This window comes from Macaca thibetana, chromosome 15 (assembly GCF_024542745.1).
Source record: "Macaca thibetana thibetana isolate TM-01 chromosome 15, ASM2454274v1, whole genome shotgun sequence".
NCBI lineage: Eukaryota > Metazoa > Chordata > Mammalia > Primates > Cercopithecidae > Macaca > Macaca thibetana.
The window spans coordinates 90,542,822-90,567,019 of NC_065592.1; the positions used below are offsets into that span (position 1 = coordinate 90,542,822).

General features: G+C 41.9%; 2 protein-coding genes across 11 annotated transcripts in view; both read left to right on the forward strand.

Annotated features, from left to right (window-relative positions):
* Positions 1–14,924: 14,924 nt before the first annotated feature.
* Positions 14,925–24,198, forward strand: part of CEP78 (centrosomal protein 78) — a 36,265-nt gene continuing 26,991 nt past the window's right edge. For 5 of the 10 annotated variants that reach the window (XM_050761119.1, XM_050761120.1, XM_050761122.1 and 2 more), the window contains exons 1-5: positions 14,949–15,453; positions 18,732–18,904; positions 19,001–19,073; positions 20,413–20,516; positions 22,921–23,095. In XM_050761119.1, the coding sequence (XP_050617076.1) occupies positions 15,201–15,453; positions 18,732–18,904; positions 19,001–19,073; positions 20,413–20,516; positions 22,921–23,095 (778 nt within the window). In that variant the 5' untranslated portion in view covers positions 14,949–15,200. Of the gene's footprint in view, positions 15,454–18,731; positions 18,905–19,000; positions 19,074–20,412; positions 20,517–22,920; positions 23,096–24,198 lie in introns of all 10 variants that reach the window. The other 5 variants (XM_050761114.1, XM_050761117.1, XM_050761115.1 and 2 more) reach the window with 2 other exon arrangements.
* Positions 20,765–21,498, forward strand: LOC126937578 (U1 small nuclear ribonucleoprotein C-like). Its single transcript, XM_050761127.1, has one exon. The coding sequence runs from the start codon at positions 20,787–20,789 to the stop codon at positions 21,264–21,266; it is 480 nt and encodes a 159-aa protein (XP_050617084.1). The 5' UTR covers positions 20,765–20,786; the 3' UTR covers positions 21,267–21,498.

A 24,198-nucleotide genomic window follows, 5' to 3' on the forward strand; every position in this document is an offset into this window, starting at 1 on the left:
GAGTTGACCTTGTATCATACCAGGACAATTGCAAGGGAATTACACAGGACTCACAAATGACGGAATACATCATGATGAATGTGTATGGTGGTGCATTCGATGTTGCAAGTAGTGGAAATACAGTTTTCTCCATTAGATGGGGAGGTATTAAAATGCACAAAAAGAAACATATTGCACTTTTTTTTTAATATTAACTTTCACTAATGCTAATATAAATTTCGTTTTCTCTTGTATCTGGTAGAACAAAGCTCTAAGACGCCATTCTCGCTTGTGTACTTCTGAGAAAATCGTACAGGAGCAGGGTTGCAGCACGTTACGCAAGAAAAACAGCCCTGAGAATGTTTATGATGAGGCCGCCTGTAATACGTAATTTCTATCTCTATTCTTGACATTTATTCCTAGAATATCAACCTGGCGGTGGTGGTACATCACCCTGCTCTTGATTTTGGAACTTTTAATATGAGATATTTTAAAAACCACATCTCCATCTGTGACCCAGGGAAAAGAGAATAAGCTAATAAGCATTGTGCCTGAGTTACAATTTCTAATACTGTGAAAAGAAGAGGCCACATCATGGGAAAAGGAAAACAGTCTCGTGGGAGCAACTTTGAGCCTCGCTAATGTACCTTATCATTGGTTTCAAAATAGAACCAGCGGGAATCGTACCAGCCCACTATCTGGAAGCAAATAATTATTCACTGGGAAAGGTAATTAAAATGTGGCAACAAATGAGCATATGTAAGCCATAATATCAGATGAAAAAGTATCCTGGAAACACAGGAAATAAAGTATAGAATTTAAAAAATAGAAGCTATAACAATGTAAATTTTCCTAGTTATCTCTGCTAGTTTTCTCCTCCCAATTCCAAAATCACCTCTAAATTAAAAACGAAAATGACATGCATCACTCATCAAAATAATATGAAACAAAAGCCTGTTTATGTTTGTAAATACAATATAAAAACCTATGATTATATCAGTAACATTGAAATACCATTGACAAAATACTACAATACTATGTAATATGTGTGCTTTATTAATAAATAACAAGATCTAGCAGCTGGGCTAACTACCATAATTTTATTACAAATTATAATACAAGCTATCTGCAAAACCAGTATGCGATGTGAGCACGTGTATTTCCATTCTGAGTCTCCTGACACGTTTTCCCACCATCGATCTGAGGGCTAACACATCTGTTTCTGATACGTAGCCTCCTGAGAAGAGAAAGCATTGAGAAGGGTCCTGATCATTTCTGTCCTCCCCTCCAAGGTTTCTGAAACTATGATGGAGCAAGTCATTTTGATTATGAAGTTGTTTGTGGGTGCAACCAACCATAAAAGGTTCCTTGAGACTTCTCATAAAATAAGCCCCAAGACTCTTCCAAATCCTTTCTCACAGTTCAGTGCAACCTAAAAGTTGTCACTGGATTTTAAAAACCCTTGTAACTATGACTTGTGACCCCTAGAGAGTCAGACTGCCACAGTGATATCACTTGCAGTAAATCCTCCGACATGGAAAGCTAACTAGTCTCTGATGCCAGCCTTGAGGGAGTTGGGGATTGGGGAAGCAGTCAGGCTGTCCTCATGGTGATAAGGAAACCGACTTATCCCTATCCATCATTATCCTTCATCATGAGTGGCCAGATGTAGATGTGCATCCAGTATGAACTGGTAATTAGAAGACTGGTTCCCTCTCATGTTGACACACACTTATGATTACAGTTGATTCTCAGTGGATTCTACGATCCATTCTGCATGGCCTAATTAACCAAGAATACAGAAAAAGCATGGAGAACAAGTCAATGGCAGGCACCCAGAGCAAGCAATCAACTAAGCATGTCGCAATCAACTAAGGAGCTTTTGAAAAACACTGAGTCTAGAACATGCACCCATACCAAATAAATCTGAATATTTGGGGCAGGACCCAGGGATCAGTACATTATTATTACATCTATGAAAAAAATGAAAACAATTAAGTAAAAAGACTATCTCATTACCTCTTTGGGTGTTGGGACCATGCATTACTTTTTCCCACTTTCTAATTTTCTTTGCAATTTGAGCTTTTTGTGATAAATGTGTATGGCTTTTATTATATGTAAGTCATCAGTCAACTTTTGCTTTAATAAACACATTGTATTTAATTTTTTGAGGCATAAGCAAAATGGTAACCATATCAACCAGTTTTCTCATTACTTCTATGCCTCTGTGGACGAGCTGAAGAAGCTCATGGAAGAAGTGGAAAAGCTGATCTCTACCTTCAAAGATTTAGCAATGACGACATCAATGAGAAATCAAATGAGGATCTGGTTTCCATAGGGCCACCAATGAATAATCTCTCATGAGTAAATGAATATTGTGGGTGGCTAGTAAATGGCAGCTGCAATGATATCACCTGCAAATCCTTCAGGTTTATACCTGATATGAAATTATGATTATGTGACAAGAGCAAATCTTTCTTATGCAATTGGCTGTTCCGTGAAGATTTTGACTGAGGAATCAAGATACAATATATATTGCATTTCAAAGTGAGTTGCTAAAACCAAATACAAATTTTCAAAAGAAATATCTGAACACCAAAGACAGATCTCATCCCTCACACACATTAAAAATATGAAGAGGATGAAGTACATGGAAGTTGAAGGTGAAACTGGGAGAAGGATTTTGGAGATAGATGTTGGAGTGCTAGATACCTCAACAAGGGTGAGGAATAGAAGATGTTTCCCACTTAATGGTTTTAAGAAGCCCACATAGAGAATTCAAGATGTACTACATTCAGTTTAAGGGAGCAGTGTCCAATTTTTGACTTCCCTGGACCACGTTGAAAGAAGAGTAATTGTCTTAGGTCATACATAAAATGCACTAACCAACAGCAGCTGATTAGCTTTAAAAAAATTCGCAAACAAATCTAATGTTTTAAAAAGTTTATGGCCACAGGTTGGACAAGCTTGATTTACAGGACTATACTTGTATCTGATTCCCACCAAGAAACGTAAACACAATGAGATAGAAGTGTTTAGTAGCTGATCTAGGAGAGGTGGCTGTGGCCAAAGAAAGTGTATTTCCTGAGGAAGAGGTTTGTACCACTCTTGAGAGGTAGGCGGTCTGGGAGCATCAAGAATCTTTCTGAGGACTATCTGAAGACTAAGCGAACATCAGCAGAAGGAAGCTAGCCATGAGTCACTGGATGGTGAGAGGTCGCCAGAGGAGCTGCCAGTGACCAGCTAGAAGAGACATCATTTGCCCACATCAAAGAAATGGAAAGAGAAGCATCCCCCAACAATGGCAGCTTTCATGAGAACCCAGAAAAAATGCACATAAGAGAAAAAAAACAGCTTCACGCTCCAGCAAGCAGAAGCCATCCACTGACAACATCAATCAAATAAGAACTTTCTTGCCCTTTTCACTTCCTTTCCCACCCTCCCAGTTCCAGCCTGAGGAAGCCAAGACAGCCTTGATGGGCAGATGGAGGGAAAGTGCTGTGGGTAGGACAGAGCCAAGTCGACCATGTCCTGAAACAGTACCACAGTGGGAAAAGAAGGGTGATTTACCTTTGAATGAAGATTAAAGTTTCGATCATCACCTGGATCCATAGGAGTTTTCAGTCAGGAGAGAGGAAGAACGAAAGAGTTAAGGAGGCACTGGGAAATAAGAAATTGTTTTACAATTACATCACATGAGTTGTCTTTATTCCACATAGTGGTTACACAAAAGAGGGCTTTTCAAATGCCCGTATCCTTTGACTCAGTCATTTCACTGCAGAGAAAGTGTCCTGCTATAGCTTTGTAGTCAAAAGCAGCTTTTTTGTTTGTTTGTTTATTTGTTTTCAGGATAGATGTTCATCTTTGCTCTTGGAATGTTACTCTGAGGTTTTCTTGGTTAGGCAAATCTAAAGAAGGAATGAAGACTCCATTGTCTGGTAATTAAGATATACTAAGACTTTTAGCTCCAAAGGAAAATGGAGCAATACTCTCCCCATGCCAGCCTACCTTTATGAATTAAAGAGGTCCATGAGGCTGGGTTGAGAGCCAGTAGGAGGCTAACCAATAGAGTCATTGAAATAAATTAACCTTGGTACATCTGGAGAAGTGGTTATCCCTATAAACCCAAAGCGCTGAAGCCTGGGACTCAGGCCTATTCCAGCCCATGAGAGTGTAATACAGCGGGGTTGCCTTCTCTTGCAAGAGTGCCGAGGTTACGGAAGGGCTGTGGTCCAGCCCAGCGGGAGCTCCAGCAGCTTCAGAGACACCTGTGTATCAGTTTTTACCCTCACGAGGCCCGGACTTTCAGGTGGGAGCAACTTAATGGAGGGCCTTGGGACTTCTACCTTAGTGACTCAACCAAGTCCCAGTGCCATCTTACCCAGCACTATTTCAGTTCCAAGGGACAGTAATACCACAGCCTTACTGTGGTTCCATCCCCAACCTGGGGCCAGGGTGCCTTAGATGCTTTACAGGTGGCCAGATGAGCAGCTTAAAGGGCCTTCAGAAGGGTATCGTGGGTGCCTTATCTCTGAACACAACCTTCTAAGACACTTTCTCAGCACCACAGCTGCTCCATGAGTGCGGGACTTCACTGCAACTTCTACACTTCCCACCCAAAGCTAGTGTGTAGCGGGCAATGGCTCTGCCACAGGGTCAGCACACCAAGGCCCTCAGAGTCCCACGCTGAGACGACGCCTTCTCAAGGCATCTGCAAGACTAGTTCTCACAGAGCTAAGGTGAGAACCTCTGCTTAATAACCCTCTTCAAGTGTATGAGCCTGCTATTTTATTTTAACTACAGAATTACTTCCCTGCCTTACACGGGTGTAACATTTCAATCTCCTGGCTACCCTTTTATGGCTTGATGGGCATTTAAGATGGCCTCTCTGTGGTTCAGCTTGGCCCAGAATTGTTTACTTGCATCATTGATGAAGATGAATTTTGTTTACAGCTTCTAGGCTTCATTCAGGCAGACCCTATTTCCAAACGATCCTTTTACAGAGCTAACCGGGAGGCACTACGGAAAAAGTATGTCCCTCATAACAGTATGAGGGAACTCACACTGTTGCAGGATATTATTTCTTGTGGAAAGTAAAAAAAAAAAAAGCTCCTTGTGCTGAGAAGTGTTGGGAAGGACAAGGAGTAGGCCAAGTGGGAGGGCTCAAAATGAGCCTGTTCTCCTCTCACTTCTGTGGAAGACCTAAGCTTTTCAGTAAACCACTTGAGATTACTAAGGCTAGTGCTTAACTTGGGGTTCATGAGGTTTGTAGGCTCTAGGCAATTCTGAATTTCAGTTCTTTCACTGAAGTGTGAGAGTACTGAGCTTATATGAGTGCCTTCCGGGAAAAGACTTGGTTCTCAAAGAGATTCATGATCCCACAGCTTCAGACTCTTGCTATTTGAAAGTGTGATCTGAGAATTATCTGTACTGAAACACCATAAGTATTTGTTAAAATGTAGGTACCAGGCCCATTCATTCAGAACTTTTTTTGATAAATAACAAATACTTTTTTTTAGTAGCAGTAGGTTGCAAATTATTGCATGGATCATACTTATACTAAAAAATGTATTCATTGTTTATCTGCAATTCAAATTTAACTAGCTGTCCTGTATTTTGATTTACTAAATCTGGTAACCCTAACTGATAATGGGATGGAAGAAACTCCTTTTTTAAAAAAGAATCTCAATGCAAGGGCTGTTTTTTCATAAATAAAATTAATACTATACCACTGATCATTGGACATTGAGATTATATTACTTGTTCACTAAGGCCTGGAATAGACTTCTACTCCCAGCCTAGAGAGGATTTTTACAGTCATTGGAAGCAATCATGTGCTTTATATCACAGAGGTTTCCAAGGTACAGTGACCAGGGGAATAAGTTTTCGTTTGTGTACTCCAGGCTGTTACTGATGTCTCTTTGTCGTCTTAAACCAAGAAGTCTGGTTAAAAAGTTGCTAAGGAGAGGTCAAGAAGGCAGCGTTTTCCTTTCTGTTTTAGAGCAGACGCTAATAACCACCCTTTTGGTAAAGGAACATTGCCACCTAGCAACAGAATCGAGTATATTCCTCCAGGCTCCAGACAAGGATTGACTCCAACGGCACATTTTCAAGTGCACAGATTTGTGAATTTGGGTTTTGGTTGCCTTCCACTTAGCATTCAGCATCCGTGAGCTTTCCACAGAATGCAGGAAGAAAAAGCCATTTGTCAGTAGAGCCTCAGTTTGTAAGAGGCAAGTGGGAAGGATCTTTGAAAAAGGCCAGCAATATCAGTAAGAATGGCTTCTCCTTAGTATATACTTGCAAATAGGAAAATGAAACAAGCAAAATTGAGTGGACTTCGCTAAAAGAAACGTCTTTCTTTCAAAAACTGTGTGGATGGAATTCCTATTTATGTTGCAATTTGTAAAATGACTGAGTTTTCGATGCATGCACAAAGCTGAAAAAAATTACTAGTAAATAGTACATAGAATCTCATATATAAAAATAACATTACTCAGAAGCATTAAATTTGGCCCCCACTTGAGATCCAAGGATCAACTAAGTGCTCCCTAGGTCCAGTTAATTCTGCAATCTTCAAACCCATACCATGGATTCATAGTCTCATGGTCTCACATGTGTTTCTAGTATAAGGAATAAATCTTGCCATCGCAAAAAAGAAACTATTTAGTTAGAAATTCGCAAGTGTTTGGTGTAGGCCTTTTTTTTTTTTTGGTCTTCTTTTGCTTAGTAAGGGGACTATCGCTATTCAAAGAAAATTCTTTTCAACTTACAAATTTAATAGTCACTCTTGGCTTAATGCCACCTGTTTTAATAAATAAGCCCTTGTGAGCTGTGGCAACAAGGATTATGTTGCTGTTATAAATATTTACTGTCCCTTACTTGATGCTGAAAAGTCCAGATTCCAGAGTGGCGTAGTCTTACAATTGGTTACTAAGTATGGATATGTTTTACGAGTTTATACAACCTCCATTAATGAGGTTATTTTACATATTAAGAGGAAAAAATTTTTGAACATTTTAACTTTCAATTAAAACAGTCACCTATTACTTCTTGAACATTTAAAATAAGCCAGACATTGAGCTACAAGCTTACATAAATGAGATGGTTATCATTATGCCAATTTTACAGACGGAAAAGAAAGTTTGGAGAATTTGAGGAATTTGGCTCAGATCACACAACTAGTAAGTATCAGAGTTACGCTTCTGTGCCACTGGTTGGTCCTCCAGAGGCTGGGAGAGCTACCTCACCAGCAAAAGAAGTAGTTAAATTCTGTCAGTACTTAGCTACATCTTTACTTAAGCCAGGCTGAAGCCGGTAACACCTATGTATCTAGCCAAACTGCTTCATACTATGTCCAGAGAGAAGGATGGTTGAACTCAAAAGAAACCCACAGCAAGATCCCCAGGTCGTGATCGCATGACAAAAGGTGACCCTACCACAGGAGATTCCAAAGGTCTCATGTAGGGCAGTGGACATTGGGTAATGTTCCAGTAATTGAATGTTACATAACAAACCACTCTAAAACTTAGTGGATTAAAAGAGCAATTACATATATTTTGCTCACGAATCTGCATTTTTGGGCAGGGGTGAGTGGGGGTGGTTCTTCTCTGCTCTACTCAGCTTCAGCTGGCACAGCTCAAAGGCTGGGGTTGGAATCATCTGAAGGCCCATTCCCTTAAATGTCTAGCTGTGGGCTGGGGCCTTCGCTGGGGCTGTCAGTTGGATCTTTTACATGTGGCCTCTTCATATGTTCTAGGCTTTCCCATAAAATAGTAGCTGCGTTCCAATGGTGATCATCTATTGGGAGAGAAATTCAGGCAGAAGAGGGATTTTCTTTTATGACCTAACCTTGGAACTCTCACCCCTGGGGGTGACCTTATTTGGAAATCACATTTTTGCAGATATAATCAAGTTAAAATGAGGTCATACTGCATTAGAATGGGCCTTAATCCAATGACTGGTGTCCTTATAAGAGGAGGAAAATTTGGACACAGGATATAGGTGGGGGATAGTGTCATGTGGCAGTAGAGGCAGAGATTGGAATGATGATCTACAAGCCAAGGAATACCAAGGATTACTGGCAACCAGCAGAAAAGGGGAGAGAGGCAAGGAAAAGATTCTCCCTCAAAGCCTCCAGGGAAAGCTGGGAACCAGCTCTGCGAATACCTTGATTTCTGACGGCTGGCCTCTTGAACTCTGAGAAAATAAATTTCTGTTGTTCTAAGCAGCTTCAGAAGGAACCAACCCTGCTGACACCTTGATTTCAGATGTCTAACCTCAGAAACTGTAAGAGAATCCATTTCTGTTCTTTTTTTTTTTTTTCTAAGCTACCCAATCTATGGCACTTTGTTACAGGAGCTCTAGGAAATGAATGCACTCATGTCTGCTGCATTCTGGTCACCGAGACAGCAATGGATTCCACCCAACTCTAAAGGAAAGGTAATACGTCTTCAACGTTTGGTGGAGGGTAGCAAAGTTCTGGAAGACAATGAGGGACTGGAAATAGTGCTATGGTTATTTTTAGAAAATACAAACTGTATCCTGGGACATAAAACATGATTGTGTACATGTATACATGCTTAACAATGGGGATAGGATCTAAGAAATGCATCATTAAGCGAGTTCATCATTGTTTGAACATCACAGAGTACACTTACACGAACCTAGATGGTAAAACCTACTATACACCTAGGCTATCTGGTACAGCCTATTGCTCCTAGACCAAAAACCTGTACAGCATGTTACTGTACTGAATCCTATAGGCAGTTGTAACACAGTGGTATTTGTGTATCTAATATAGAAGAGTGACAGTAAAAATACGGCATAAAAGATTAAAAATCGTACACCTATATAGGGCACTGACCGTGAATGGAGCTTACAGGACTAGAAGTTGCTCTGGGTGAGTCAGTGAGTGAGTGGTGAGTGAATGAGAAGGCCTAGGACATTACTGTACACTATTGTAGACTTTATAAACACTGTACACATAGGCTACGCTAAATTTGTTAATTTTTTAAATGCCTTCAATAATAAATTAACCTTAGCTTACTTTAACTTTTTTACTTTATAAACTTTTAATTTTTTTTTAACTTTTTGGATTTTTTGCTTAAAACACTAAGCTTAAAACACAAAGGGCCGGCCAGGCGCGGTGGCTTACGCCTGTGATCCCAGCACTTTGGGAGGCCAAGGTGGGCGGATCACGAGGTCAGGAGATTGAGACCATTCTGGCTAACATGGTGAAACCCTGCCTCTACTAAAAATACAAAAAAAGAATTGGCTGTACGTGGTGGCAGGTGCCTGCAGTCCCAGCTACTTGGGAGGCTGAGACAGGGAGAATTGCTTGAACCCGGGAGATGGAGGTTGCAGTGAGCCGAAATTAAGCCACTATTCTCTAGCCTGGGTGACAGAGTGAGACTCTGTCTCAAAAACAAACAAACAAAAAAACACCACAAATACTTTGAATATTTTATTTCTTTTTATCTTTATTCTACAAACTTCTTCTATTACATTTTTTTAAATTAAAAAAAAAATTTTTGTTAAAAACAAATACATGAACACACACGTTAGCCTAGGCCTACACAGGGTCAGGACCATCAATATCACTGTCTTCTACCTCCACATCTTGTCCCAGTGGAAGGTCTCCAGGGTCAATAACATGCATGGAGCTGTCATCTCCTATGATAACAATGCCTTCTTCTGGATACTTTCTGAAGGACCTGCCTGAGGCTGTTTTACAGTTAACTTTAAAAAATAGGAGTATACTGTAAAATAACAATAAAAACCATAGTATAGTTAATACATGAACTAGTAACATGTCATTTATTATCATTATGAAGTATTATATACTATATGTAATTGTATGTGTTATACATTCATAGGTAGGACAGTAGGGTTTTTAATATCAGCATCACCACAGACACGTGAGGTGTACAGTGTTTATAAAGTCTACAATAGTGTACAGTAATGTCATAGACACAATCATAAAACATGATTGTGTACTTTTTCAATTCCATTATAATCATCATATTTGCCATCCATTGTTGGCTGAAAAGTCATAATGCAGTATGTGACTGTCTAAGTTTTAGCATATTCTTAACCGCATGTTGAAAGGTACTGGAGTTAGAATTCCTTTCTGCCCAGACTAAGTGCTAGGGTTAGTTTCACAGGAAGGAGTTTATTCTGGGAATGCATATATCCAAAGGCAACAAGAGCTGCAAATGTTTTTCCTGTGTGTTTGTTGCTAGAAAGAGAGCTTTCAATGGACTTCAGTGATATGGTTTGACATAACACTAGTGACAATCTAGAACAATCATCCACTTGCTTATGCTATGTTAAAGAAATCTGTGGTCCATGAAGCTGGGCTGTGAGGAAGCTGGGCTATGAGGATGCTGAGGGCTTTTCTTCCCTCCGAAGGTGCCCGCCAAGTCACGCACTGGTTGCCCTGACATTAGTGTGAGATGTGAGGTTTGGTGGTATAGAACTGCAGGGAGTCCCATTCCCGTGTGTTCAATGTCAGTGACAACTGCTGAGGTGCAGCTTTTGTGCTCTCCGTATAACCCTGGCAAACTAAATGATAGTGCCTGGGTTAATACCTCCGTGAGCCCTGGGTTTGTGCACAAAGCATTTACAAGTTTCCCTAGTGAAAAGGTCGTCTCCTCACCATTATTCAGCTGGTTAGCTTTTCTGCCTTTACGTTTTCCCATGTGGACAGGCATTGGGGGGGGGAGCACAGTGCTGAAGCCCCTCTCTGGACACGTGCCTATCTCCACTGGGGACAGGTCTCATATTAGCTCTCTGAGCATAAAAATCCTGTCTGATTGCTTCATCTGCTATGTGTCTATGGGGACCCACAAGAGATGCGGGATCCGGTTAGTCTCTCGCAAATCAATCGTTGCCTTGGCCGGACGGGGACATGTTGCCTTCTGCACCCCCTCTTCGCACTCTCTTTCATTTCCCCTCTTCGCGCTCTCTTTCATTTCCCCTCTTCGCACTCTCTTTCATTTCCCCTCTTAGCGCTCGCCTTTCATTTCCTGCAGCGTGCCAGCAGGATGGCCCACAGCAGATCTATTACCCGGAAAAGTACTTCGAGGAGCACTACAAGTACCGGCATGTTATGTTACCCAGAGAACTTTCCAAACAAGTACCGAAAACTCATCTGATGTCTGAAGAGGAGTGGAGGAGACTTGTGTCCAACAGCGTCTCGGCTGGGTTCATTACATGATTCATGAGCCAGAACCACATATTCTTCTCTTCAGAGGAGGTGGTGGCGGCCGCAGTGTGGAGCATGGATTGGAAGGCAGCTAAAGTCAGAAGAAAGAAGACAAGAAAGTTTACATTTGGAACTTGTTTCCCTGGTGAAGTAAGAGGTGTCCTGTTCAGGTGACAGAGCAGGGATGTAGAATGAAGTGTCATGGTGTATTAATCTGTTCTCAAGCTGCTAATAAAGACATAACTGAGCCTGGATAATTTATAAAGGAAAGAGATTTAATGGACTTACAGCTCCACATGGCTGGGGAGGCCTCACAATCATGGCAGAAGGCAAAGGAGAAGCAAAGGCACATCTCACATGGCGCCAGGCAAGAGAGCTTGTGCAGGGGAGCTCCAGTTTATAAAACCATCAGGTCTTGTGAGACTTATTCACTATCACAAGGACAATATGGGGGAAACCACCCCCATAATTCAATTATTTCCACCTGGCTTTGCCCTTGACATGTGCGGATTATTACAATTCAAGGTGAAATTTGTGTGGGGACACAGCCAAACTATATCAAGTGGCAACATGAAAAGAATGAAGGAGAAGGAATTGGAACAGCCATTGTGAGTAGCCATAAGGAAGGTAATGGGAAAAAGAAATGGGGACCACATGTCCGTTAAAATAAGACAGCTTATGTTGCTGGCCAGGTTGACATTGCTCTGTGCCTGGATCCGTCAAACCTCACTGCTCTGGAGGCAAGTACAAAGAGGATGAATGTTAGAGATGAGCAGACGAACTTGCAGTTTTATGGAAAGGTAAGTGAGCTAGGAAGTCTGGGTATAACATTGTCTGGATTGACTGGGAGCAGAGCACAGCGAATAAGAGCTTAAACGATACCATTTAGCTGTATTCTACTCAAACACTCACCAGATCCCCTGAAGGAGGAGAGCTCATCTCTTATACCAGTAGAACGTCCCTCCCAAGTCATGCACCTGCAAGGAAGCCAAGGCATTTTGTCTTGGGCCAGGTGTGAGCCTGGTTTGTCAGAGGATCCCAGAGGTGCTGCAGAGAGGCAGTTTTCATTTGGTGTTCAAGGAAGCGTGTGGGTGAACCCACCAGATGCTGAAAGGAGAACTGAAGCCACTTTTTTTTTGAAGCAACTATGAAGTCGCAATTTAACTGACGCAGAGAACTCTGAGATTATCAGGCAAGTCCTTGAAGGAAATCTTGCCATCCTAAAAATAAGTAAGCACAGGAAACATAAATTTTAAATGAATATGTTAAATGATTATTACTATGAAGAAGTCTTCTCTGAGCTGCATTCACAGGCAGTGGTCACAGGGTGCTGACAATAGCTTGTGAGGATAATAGGGAAGAATGTTCCTACAATTAGTCGTTATTCAGCACTTCCCCTGTGCTAACGCTGTGCTACGCATAGGGAATGTAAGCATGAATGAGACATGGTTCTTGCCTTTAAAGGGCTTACAGACTATGGAAGGAAAACCATATAAAAAGAGGCTTATCATTGGATGTTCTAAGTGTTATGCTACAGGGTGTCAGGGAGCACAGTAGTGAGGTACTAAACAAGCACGAGAAGAGAGATGAGGGTTAGAGAGAAACAGGTTTTTAGGGAAGCCCCAAACCAAGGCTGGGAAAAGAATGGAAGTTAGCCCACTAAATAAAGGAGCAGCCTATGAAAAGGCCCAGACAGCAACAATAGGACATCAGAAACTTCAAACAGTTCTGTGTATCTAGAGAAGACATGCCAGGAAGAACGTAGCAAGGAGAGAGACAACAGAGGTAGTCAAATTATGAAGAAGCCTGTATGTCAAGCTATGTGATACAGATCTGATCCTGAGGGCAACGAGAAATCTTGGCTTTCTGGGGGGCAATTTGATGGAGGAAGAGAACTATCTGTGTTAGAAGTCATCTGTCTACAGTGGGGAAATTACAGCTGAGCAGAAGACAAGAACACCCAGAGAAATTGTACAATGTCAGAAGGCTGAAAGCTGAGGGTAGAAACCTGACGAACAGCAACATTTAGAATGGGTAAGCAAGAGAAGCCCAAGAATACGACTGAGAAGAAGAAATTCGAGAGGTAAAGAAAAAAAAAAATCAGGTGGCTTCATGGGAAACAGGGAAGAGGGAGCTTTAAGAAGGTAGGGACACTACATTAATTGATGCTGGAGACTAGCAAGAAACTGGATATCATAAAGTTGGACACAATTTAAATTTCCATCAACAGAAAAACAGACACATTACTGTATGTTTACTGCATGTTTCTACATGGAACTCCTATACACAACAGGGAAAATAAATAAATATCTCTATATGTCAACACGGATGGACCTAGTAAAGGTAACGAAAAATAAAGTAGGAAAAGAAAATATAGAATATTATATACTGCTTACTTACGTATGTAGCAGAAACATAAAGACATACATTGCAATGATGAATACCAAGTTCAGAAGAGCAGTTATCTCAGGGTCAGTTAGAGAGTAGTAGTGATTGGGAGGGTGGTTACACAAGGCTCCTCAACAAGAATGGTAATGTTTCACTTCTTAAGCTGGTTTATGAATATACAAGTGCTTACTATGATTTGAGCACGTAGCACATAGAAATCATTGGTGACCACATCTCCGGAATTTTAGAGGCGCGTGCATGTGTGTGTGTTGGTAGTAAGTTGGAGTATCCGGAATGCAGTGGGTGGAAGAGGAATGCGATAAACACAATGTCTAAGGCTCTACCCGCGGAATATCATTGCTCTAGCAATCGGATAAAATTATCTGGATTCTTCCACTTTGCTTCCACTTAACTTTCCTGTCCCTCAGTTTCCCCTTTTGTAAAGTAGAATATAATAGTATATTTTTTGAGGAGATGTTAGGAGAATGAAATGATTTCATACTTACACAGTGCTTAAAATAATCCCGAGAACATTATTTCAAATAAGTACTGGTTATCAGGGAGTTAGCCAACATCATCGTCAGTACAAAACAAACTGATTCACAGCAAACACAATGAAGTCCTGAATTCATGAAACACTCTTCAGTTTGCCAGGAGCCGTGTGAGATATGCAGCAACTACAGAAATTAAGGCTTATTTGTAGACATTAACACAGACATAAAAGATTTAATGACCGCAGTTCACGTTCAATCAGTCGTTCCTACATCCCTTGAGAGCAATCTCTGTGCTGGCTGGACGCTGCAAACACAGACACATTCCTCAGATGTTTAGACTATTTTTTAAAAGTGCGTTGTTACATCCACATTTCACTTTTTCTTCTCTTTTTTTTTGAGACGGAGTTTCGCTCTTGTCGCCCAGGCTGGAGTGCAATGGCGCGATCTCGGCTCACTGCAGCCTCCGCCTCCCGGGTTCCAGCGATTTTCCTTCCTCAGCCTCCCGAGTAGCTGGGATTACAGGCGTCTGCCACCATGCCCGGCTAATGTTTGTATTTTCAATTGAGACGGGGTTTCGCCATGTTGGCCAGGCTGGTCTCGAACTCCTGATCTCAGGTGATCCGCCCGCCTCGGCCTTCCAAAGTGCTGGGATTACAGAGGTGGGCCACCGCACCCGACCACACATTTCACTTTTATTTGGATCGATCAGTAAACACTTTCGTAAACCCTCACACTCTCCTGACCACTATCTAGGGTCGCTGCCAGCCCGCCCGTTCTCAGGAGGCGGGGCCTGCGTGCCGACGCACAGCGAGCACGTTGACGTCTTCGCGCACCGTTCCACGGCACCGCCCACCGGCTTGAATCCCGGCGCCTCAGAGGACTATGAGGCGGGCGCCAACCGCCTGGGCCGCGGGGCGGGAGGCAGCGCGGGAGCTGGGCGTTGAGGGACCGGCCTAGCGTGGGGCTCTGGCCTTGCGTCTTCCGACCGAATAGCCCCTCCTGAGCCCGGTGCGCGGCTGCCGCCACCGCCTGGCCGTGGGTGCCGGAGCGGCCGGGCGGCGACCCAGGGTTCCTGGGTGGGCGCGGGCGGCGTCTCCGCGGCGGGCATCCCCCGAGGCCGCCCTCGGGCCATGATCGACTCGGTGAAGCTGCGCCGCGACAGCGCGGCGGACTTCTTCTCGCACTACGAGTACCTGTGCGCGCTGCAGGACTCGGTGCCGCTGCCCGCCGTACGCGCATGTCTCCGGGAGGGCGTGCTGGACTTCAACGCCGACCGCCTCCGCGGGGTGGACTGGGCACCTCTGCTGAGCACTCTCAAGATCAATAAAGACCTACCCTTGATCTCCATCAAGAGCTTCTTCCAGCCTTGGCTGGGGGACACAGGTTTGTAGTTCCCGCCTCCAGGGCCCCTCTGTCGGTGCGGTGAAGTGGGTTTTTAGGTGGGTGGTGTCCATTGCCGGGGTATGTGTGCAATAGACGGGGTGTGCGGCCTGGAAACTCACCAACTAGGTGAGTGGCTTAAGGTCTCTAGGGCTTCATTGTGCTCATCCGTAACATGGGCTTAATAACGAGACCCAGGTTATGTGCGCCTTTGCAAGGATTCCCTGCGCTGCTGATGCCTGCAGAGCTCTTAGCACAGTTTGGGACGTCATTAAACATTTGACAGATGTTACCTATTTTATTGAATGAGTTTAATTTGCCTGATAGAGAACTAAGCAGGTAGGAAATTAATATATGTCAGCCTTTGTCTTCATTCGTTTTTTTTTTTTTTTTTTTTTTTTTTCCGAGACACAGTTTCACTCTGTCGCCCAGGCTGGATCCAGTGCAATGGCGGGATCTGGACTCACTGCCACCTCCGCCTCTTGGATTCAAGTGATTCTCCTGCCTCAGCCTCCCCAGTAGCTGGGATTACAGGCCCGCACCATCAGGCCCGGCTAATTTTTGTATTTTTAGTAGAAACGGGGTTTCAGCATGTTAGCCAGGCTGGTCTCGAACTCCTGTCCTCAGGTGATCCGCCCGCCTCGGCCTCCCAAAGTGCTGGGATTACAGGCGTGAGCCACCGCGCTCGGCCTGTCTTCGTTTTTTAAGGTATATATAAGAAGTTTGTAAAGTGCTTTACAAATAGAAGCCATTTGTAAATGTATGGTGGTATAATTAGGGATCCAGACTCTGATTATTCGGAAAATATGTTAGGTCAACCACGATATATGACAAAATGCTTTTATTCCTTTGAGCACTTAGCATTTTGTGCATAATGGAGGCAGCTTCCTATAGAGGCTAGCTAGGTAACAGAAGGGAACAGTTTGTGCCGAAGGTTTGGAATTAGGAGAGAGTATGGCAAGCTGAGGTACAGGACTAGAATTTAGGGTTTGAGAAAGAGCAGAGAGTTGAGGCTGGAAACCTTGTGGGGGCGAAACAGGGAGGGTCCTTGTTTGTCCTGTCATGGGTTATCCTGAAGGTTTTGGGAAACCAATGTACGATGATGAGATGGAATTTCTAGAGGAGCTCACTCTAACCTCCATGTGGAAGGCAAATTAAATTTGGAAGGATGGTGAATTGTTGTAATCTAATGGCCCAAATTAAGGTATAGAGAAGAAGGGCTGGGGCCGGGCACTGTGGCTCACGCCCGTAATCCCAGCACTTTGGGAGGCTAAGGCGGGTGGATCACCTGAGGTCAGGAGTTCGAGACCAGCCTGACCAACACGGCGAAACCCCATCTGTACTAAAAAAAAAAAAAAAAAATTAGCCGGGCGTGGTGGCTGGCGCCTGTAATCCCAGCTACTTGGGAAGCTGGGGCAGGAGAATCGCTTGAACCCAGAAGGTGGAGGTTGCAGTGAGCTGAGATTGCACTATTGCCCTCCAGCCTAGGCAACAAGAGCAAAACTCTGTCTCCAAAAAAAAAAAAAAAAAAAAAAAAAAAAAGAGAAGGGTTGGATTGGGCGTGGGAAGAGGATCTCAGTTTGTCTTTAATGTTTTAAGAGGGGTCTGTGGGGCATCCAAATATGTCTGCTAGGCAGATCTGGAACCAAGATTTAGGCTTTGTGGGAGGACAGGTATTTGAAGGCATGGGAGGGACGTAGATTATCCACAAAGAAGATCCGGATAATTGTAGGTCTGAAAGGTGTTTTTTAAGTGGATATGGATGTGAATATGTTTATAAGCTGAGAGAGAGAGGGAGGATGTGTGATCTGGGACAGGAAATGATTGTTGATTTATTTAAAAACAACCTGACCGCTTGTTGTGTGCTCGGCCCTTTTCTAGGCTCTGGAGTTAGCACCATCTCTTCTGCAAGGACAGTTCAACACATCTGCTTCTGAAAATAAGTCAGATTATTCTCTACATCTCATTCAGGTGCAGGAACTGTTCTGTACCTCTGAATGGACTTTACTTAATCAAAATAATAACAGGAACCAAGTCAGGTGCAGTGGTTCACACTGTTAATCCTAACACTTTGGGAGGCCAGGAGTTTGTGACTGGCCTGGGCAACATAGTGAGACTCCTGTCTCTATAAAAAGTAAAAAATATTAGCTGGGCTTGGTGGATCTCTTGAGCCTGGGAGGTTGAGGCTGCAGTGAGCCATGATTTCGCCACTGTACTCCAGCGTGGGTAACAGAGTGAGACCCTATCCATGACCCTCCCCCCACAAAAAATAAACAAAAAAAAACAGGAACCAAAAGAAATTAAAGATGGGAGGGACCTCAGAGTCAAGGCTAGCCTACTAGATCTTGCCTAATATTTTGCACTGAATGTAAGAAAAAGGTATTACAGATCATTCTTGTCAAGATATTCTTCACTGAACCTTCTTTATCTCTTGCATCCAGTGGGTCTAGGTTGTAGATTTTAACCTACATATTGCTTGTCCATCCTTAATTACATTTTGCCTGGACTATTGCAGAAGCTCCTAGCTAGTTTTGCTGCCCCCGAGCTTGGTTTTTCTTAGTTCATCTGCCTACTTTGGTTCAAGTGATCTTTCTAAAAGGAAAAGACATGCTTAAAGTGGCATGCCCACGCAGGACCGGTGTGTATTGGTTGTTTGTGTTCTGCACAGAGGCACTGAAATCCCAGCTGTGTTCTGTTAAGCTTCCTGGGGTTGGTTTTGAGGAAAGGGAGCTTTTTCCCATTTCCTTTATCTCTTTGGTTCTCCAACAGTGAGGTACATTTTTCTGACCTGCTAGGGGTGTCCTTAATGTGTCAGTGGTAGCCCTGGTCCTCATCACCTGTGAGGTAAAAGTCAACTCTCGCAGGCTTGCTTCTCCCTGCCTCTCTGTAAATTTCTGACTCTACCTGCTACAGTTCTGGGCTTTAGTCAGATCCACCTGCAGTTTTCCAGTGCCCGGCAGGTGTCAGAGTTAGATGACTTTGCTCTTGCTGTTTCCTCTGGTTAATGCATCACCCACTCTGACCACATGTTGTTGTTCTCACCTTTCTAGATTCAGCTTCAGGATTATCTTGAAGCCATCCTTTCAGTGCAACTTCTTTGCTTCCATGAGAACCTCTATGTAGGTAGTTTGATGTATCTCATGTGGCTTGAGTTTACATGTGTCTGTCCTTAAGAGGCCTTTAAGGACATGGCTCATTTCTGTGTCTTAGCACAGAGCAGATGTTTTTGAATGATACATTGTATGATTGAAGTCACTAACTTTCCTTTATCTTTGTTTTAGGTTCTGACATAAATAAATTTTGCAGAAGTCGTGTTCCTGCGATAAGATACAAAGATGTGACCTTCCAGTTGTGTAAAGCTCTTAAAGGCTGTTTAAGTATATCAAGTGTGCTAAAGAACCTGGAGCTAAATGGACTAATTCTGAGAGAGAGGGATTTAACTATTTTAGCAAAGGTAAGCTTTGTCTAATTTGGCCTGTAGACATTTGATAGTTGCTTTTGGAGGAAAAAAAACCTCAATAACATTTTTAACTTTTCCCCCTCATTAAAGGGATTGAATAAATCGACTTCTTTGGTGCACCTGTCTCTTGCAAATTGTCCAATTGGAGATGGAGGTTTAGAAAGTGAGTTTAAATCTCATTTAACTCTTGTCCTGTCAGGCCGGTTTCATGTTTCCCTACATGCCATGTTAATTCCCATCTGTACCTTTATCTTACTACTGCCTCATGTGCTTGTTCAAACCTTGGTCCAGTCTCAAGTCTACCATGAAAGCTTGGCATGCTGAATATAATCTGAACTAACTTTACTTACGTTTGTGTTAAACCACACACCACACAGATATATACCATCTGGTGTTCTCTGTTTTTTGTGTTTGTTCATATTTTAGAGTTTTTCTTCAAGAAATATTTATGGGAAGGAAATAGCAAGATGTAAAGAGGCCGGGCGCGGTGGCTCACGCCTGTAATCCCAGCACTTTGGGAGGCCGAGGCGGGTGGATCATGAGGTCAGGAGATCGAGACCATCCTGGCTAACATGGTGAAACCCCGTCTCTACTAAAAAAATACAAAAAAAATTAGCCGGGCGTGGTGGCAGGCGCCTGTAGTCCCAGCCACTCGGGAGGCTGAAGCAGGAGAATGGCATGAGTCAGAGGTTGCAGTGAGCCGAGATTGCACCACTGCACTCCAGCCTGAGCAATAGAGCAAGACTCCATCTAAAAAGAAAAAAAAAAAAAAGAGAAAAATCATCATTATTTTAAATAATTAAAACATATATACAATCAATTTTAATGCGCTATGGTATGTTCCAAAATAGGAAATATAGGGAAAGTGCTGTATGGGAGCATATAAAAGGCTGGCAGACTCGGGGAAGGGGGTGGGGTGTTGGAAATATTCACAGAAGGTGACTGTTGGTTGGGATCCTGAAGTCTTGACCTGTGTTCATTGTGTGGAATAGTGGTCTGGAGGGGTAAGGAAGCCTGCATTTCAATTTGAGGGAGCAGAGAGTTTAAAGGCCTCTGTCTTCTATTGTTCTAGTACATTAGGTGCTCTAGTGTAGTACCTAATACAATTCTGGGTTTATAGTTGACACTGAATTGTTGGTTGATAACAGATTGAGGTCTGCTGTTGGAAATGAAAATAGGAAGAGTTTTGTGTTTTTTATGTTTTTCTTTCAGATGTCTCAAAAAGTATGTAGAACTGTACTGTGGTCGGGAGTAAGGTTGCAATATTCAGTCTATTCAATTTTGGCATCTAAATAGAATTGAGCTATTGCAATAAACTGGAGTAACACTTTGTTACTGACATATTTTAGAATGGACCAATCAGTTGCCTAGGTAGATTGTAGATAGTGATTTTAAGAATACAACTATAAAATAGAAAAGATACAAGAAGAGCAAATAAATCAAGATTGACTAGGTTGTATAGACTCTTCGTCTTATTGTATATGGTTTTTTTTCCATTTTAGTTATTTGTCAAGGTATAAAGAGCTCTATCACTCTTAAGACGGTCAACTTCACAGGATGTAATCTGACATGGCAGGGAGCAGATCACATGGCCAAGATCTTAAAGGTAACTTTATGTTCCAACTTTCATGAAAATGTGTTATATGATTGCCACACATTAATATTTTGATACAAGACAGCAGTTATTTTTGTCTTTTGATACATACAGGGATTGCAGTTTTAGTTTTGTTTAAAGAATATGACCGATTTTCAGACTGGAGTTCTACCATTTAGTAAAAGTAGTATGCTTAATCTTACAAATAGGAGATCTAAAACATAATAATTATGTTTTTCTGTAAATGTGGTTTGTGGAGTGGCCAACGGCCTGCAGAGCAACATGCCCAAGTTTTATTGTGACTACTGTGATACATACCTCACCCATGACTCTCCATCTGTGAGAAAGACACACTGCAGTGGAAGGAAACACAAAGAGAACGTGAAAGACTATTATCAGAAATGGATGGAAGAGCAGGCTCAGAGCCTGATTGATAAAACAACGGCTGCATTTCAACAAGGAAAGATACCTCCTACTCCATTCTCTGCTCCTCCTCCTGCAGGGGCGATGATACCACCTCCCCCCAGCCTTCCGGGTCCTCCTCGCCCTGGTATGATGCCAGCACCCCATATGGGGGGCCCTCCCATGATGCCAATGATGGGCCCTCCTCCTCCTGGGATGATGCCAGTGGGACCTGCTCCTGGAATGAGGCCGCCCATGGGAAGCCACATGCCAATGATGCCTGGGCCCCCAATGATGAGACCTCCTGCCCGTCCCATGATGGTGCCCACTCGGCCCGGAATGACTCGACCAGACAGATAAGGATAGAGGGGAGGCTTCATTGTATCAGTTTTATATTACCTGTTCTGCTTCACCAGGAGATCATGCTGCTGTGATACTGAGTTTTCTAAACAGCATAGGGAAGACTTGCTCCCCTGTCCTATCAAAGAGAGAATAGTTTTGGAGGGGAGAAGTGGGACAAAAAAGATGCAGTTTTCATTTATATTGGGAAATGTGAAAATAAAATTGTCAACTCTTTCAATTAAAAAAAAAATGTGGTTTGTAAAACAATAATTTTAAAGGTGTCTTAACTTTATAGTGGTTATTACTACTGTATTTAGGATAAAATTACATAATAATGTGACATGAAGCCTTTTTAGTAATTTGATGGTATAGACCAGGGGTAGTCAAACTATGGCCTGTGGACCAAATCTAGCCTGTGATCTGTTTTTGTAAATAAAGTTTTGAAACATAGTCATGCACATTTGTTTACATATTAACTATTGCTACACCCTACACTAGGAAAGTTGAGTCGCTGCAAAAGAAACTATATGACCGACAGAGCTGAAAATGTTTACTTTGGGGCCTCTACAGCCCAAGCCCACTCTCCTTGGGATAGATAATGGTTACACATGTGGATTCTGAAGCCAGATGGCCTAGGTTAAAACCCAAGCTCTCTCCCATTTAATAACTTGTGACCATGGGCAAATTACTTAACCTCTCTGTGCCTCACTTTTCTCATCCGTAAAATGTGTATAGTAAGAAAACCTGTGTCTATCATTCTTAGGATTTAATGACCTAATGTGTATAAAATAGTGCTTGGCTATCTAAGTGTTTGCTGTTATTTCCTCTTATTGCTTTTATACAGTTATTATGAATAGCAAATGACACAATTTTCATTTGACAGAGTCATAGGAACTTTGAATCTTCTGTTGTTTTAGAATGTAATAAGATTTTTTTTCTCTTAAAATCAGTGTTCCCTGTTACCAAAATTTACTTTATGGATATAGAGAAGTGATTATGTCTTTAAGATAGTACCTGTGGTTAAAACTCAAACCACCAATTTCCTAAGGCATATCAGCCTTGCTTTGTATATTCTAGGCCTCTAAATTTGGTGTGCATACCCTAAGAAATATGTGAGATCCCTTGGGTTAGGAGAAGAAAATATTAACCTCTATATTTTTATATCATTTAAAAAATATCTGTTGTTTCTGTTTGGTTTGTAATATACATAAAATATGTATGTAGAACTTCCTGTATATAGTTTATTAATAAATAACATATATGTGTAATGTTTACCTGTGGGATATCCAGTCAAGTGTTTAGAGACCACTAGAGGACAGAATGATATAGTTTAGAGGCTTGGCAATGATAGAATTTAGAACCAATACCTTCACTTGGCGTGTAAAGAAAATAAAATTCTTAGAAGTTAACTAAGTTGTCAGTTTACGTAAAATAATCAGTAACAGGTCATTAGTGGTTAGGGTCACACAGCTAGTCAGTGGCAGACTAGGATCTGGGTCACTGGACTCCTCACTCAAAATCTACTATTTAATCAGTCTCTCAGATTAACCCACCTGGCATATGTACCTGGTGTGTGTGTAAAACTCTGATGTAATCAGCTGTACTTGGTTCCTTTTGGTGTTCCTATCTCTTTATTCAAGTGTATTAATTTCATCTTACTAAATCTTTAAAGTATCAGACCATGAGAAGGCATGAAGAAACCTGGGCTGAGAGTCTTCGCTATAGGAGACCTGATCTTGACTGTATGGCTGGCTTAAGACGTATCACATTGAATTGCAACACACTCATTGGTGACCTAGGTGCAAGTGCTTTTGCAGACTCTCTCAGTGAGGATTTATGGCTGAGAGGTAAGTTAAATGAACTTGTAAGATGGAAAATATTGAATTTTTTGATATTAAATATGCTTCATTCTTGGCACAGTAATGTTGTCCTAAGGTTTTTAAAAAAGCCTCTTTTTTCTAATAGGTTTTATTTTGCTTTTAAGCCTTTATGAAAGTTACATATATTCTTTATAGAAGATACCAAGTAACAAAAAAATAATACTACATATAATCTCAATGCCTAGAGATAAACTGTTCATTTTGGTGTGTATACTTTCAGTATTGTTTTTTCCTGCACGTGTATTTGTGTGCTTAGAGTTACAAGAACAGAACTATAGTGCACTTACCATTTTGTAACCCTGCTTTTTTTATTTAATGATGTATCACGTAGTACTCTATTACATTGAGGCACAATAGTTTAATTCCCTGCTATTTGATATTTAGACAGTTTATGCTTTTCCCCTATTATAAACAACTCTGTAGTAAACTCCTTATGTATACATCTCTGTGTCCATTGAAGTTACTTTTGTTTTTTGGAGACAGGGTCTTTCTCTGTTGCCCAGGCTGGAGTGCAGTGGCGTAATCATACCACACTGTAGCCTTAAACTCCTGGTTCAAGTGTCCTCCCACTTTACCCTCCTGAGTAGCTGGGACTACAGGTGCACACTACCACGCCAGGCTAATTTTTGTATTTTTGTGGAGACATGGTCTTGCTGTGTTGCCCAGGCTGGTCTCAAACTCCTGGGCTCAAACAGTGCTCTCGCCTTGGCCTCCCAAAAGTACTGGATTTCAGGCACGAGCCAATGCGCCCAGCCTGAATTTACTTCTGTAGGATAAATTACTAATGTCAAGTAACTCAGTATAATGTATTTCTTAAAGACTTTTGATACATGTCACCAATTTGCCTTCCAGAAATGTTGTGCCATATTATAGTCTCATAAATGCTGGATTGTGTCTATTTTAAAACCTTAAACTTTACAGAAATGAGAACTCCCTGCTTTTTCTTTTTTAATGCAAATGGGATTGCTCTGTGAATTTTATCACTTTTTTCACTTAGTATAGCATATCTTAAATCAATAAGTTTACATTTACCATATCATTTTTAGTGCCTCTTCAGAGTTCCATTATGT

Bases quoted from the DNA above. Each gene is read 5' to 3' on its own strand.
- LOC126937578 (XM_050761127.1), top strand. From the start codon at position 20,787: ATGCCCAAGTTTTATTGTGACTACTGTGATACATACCTCACCCATGAC.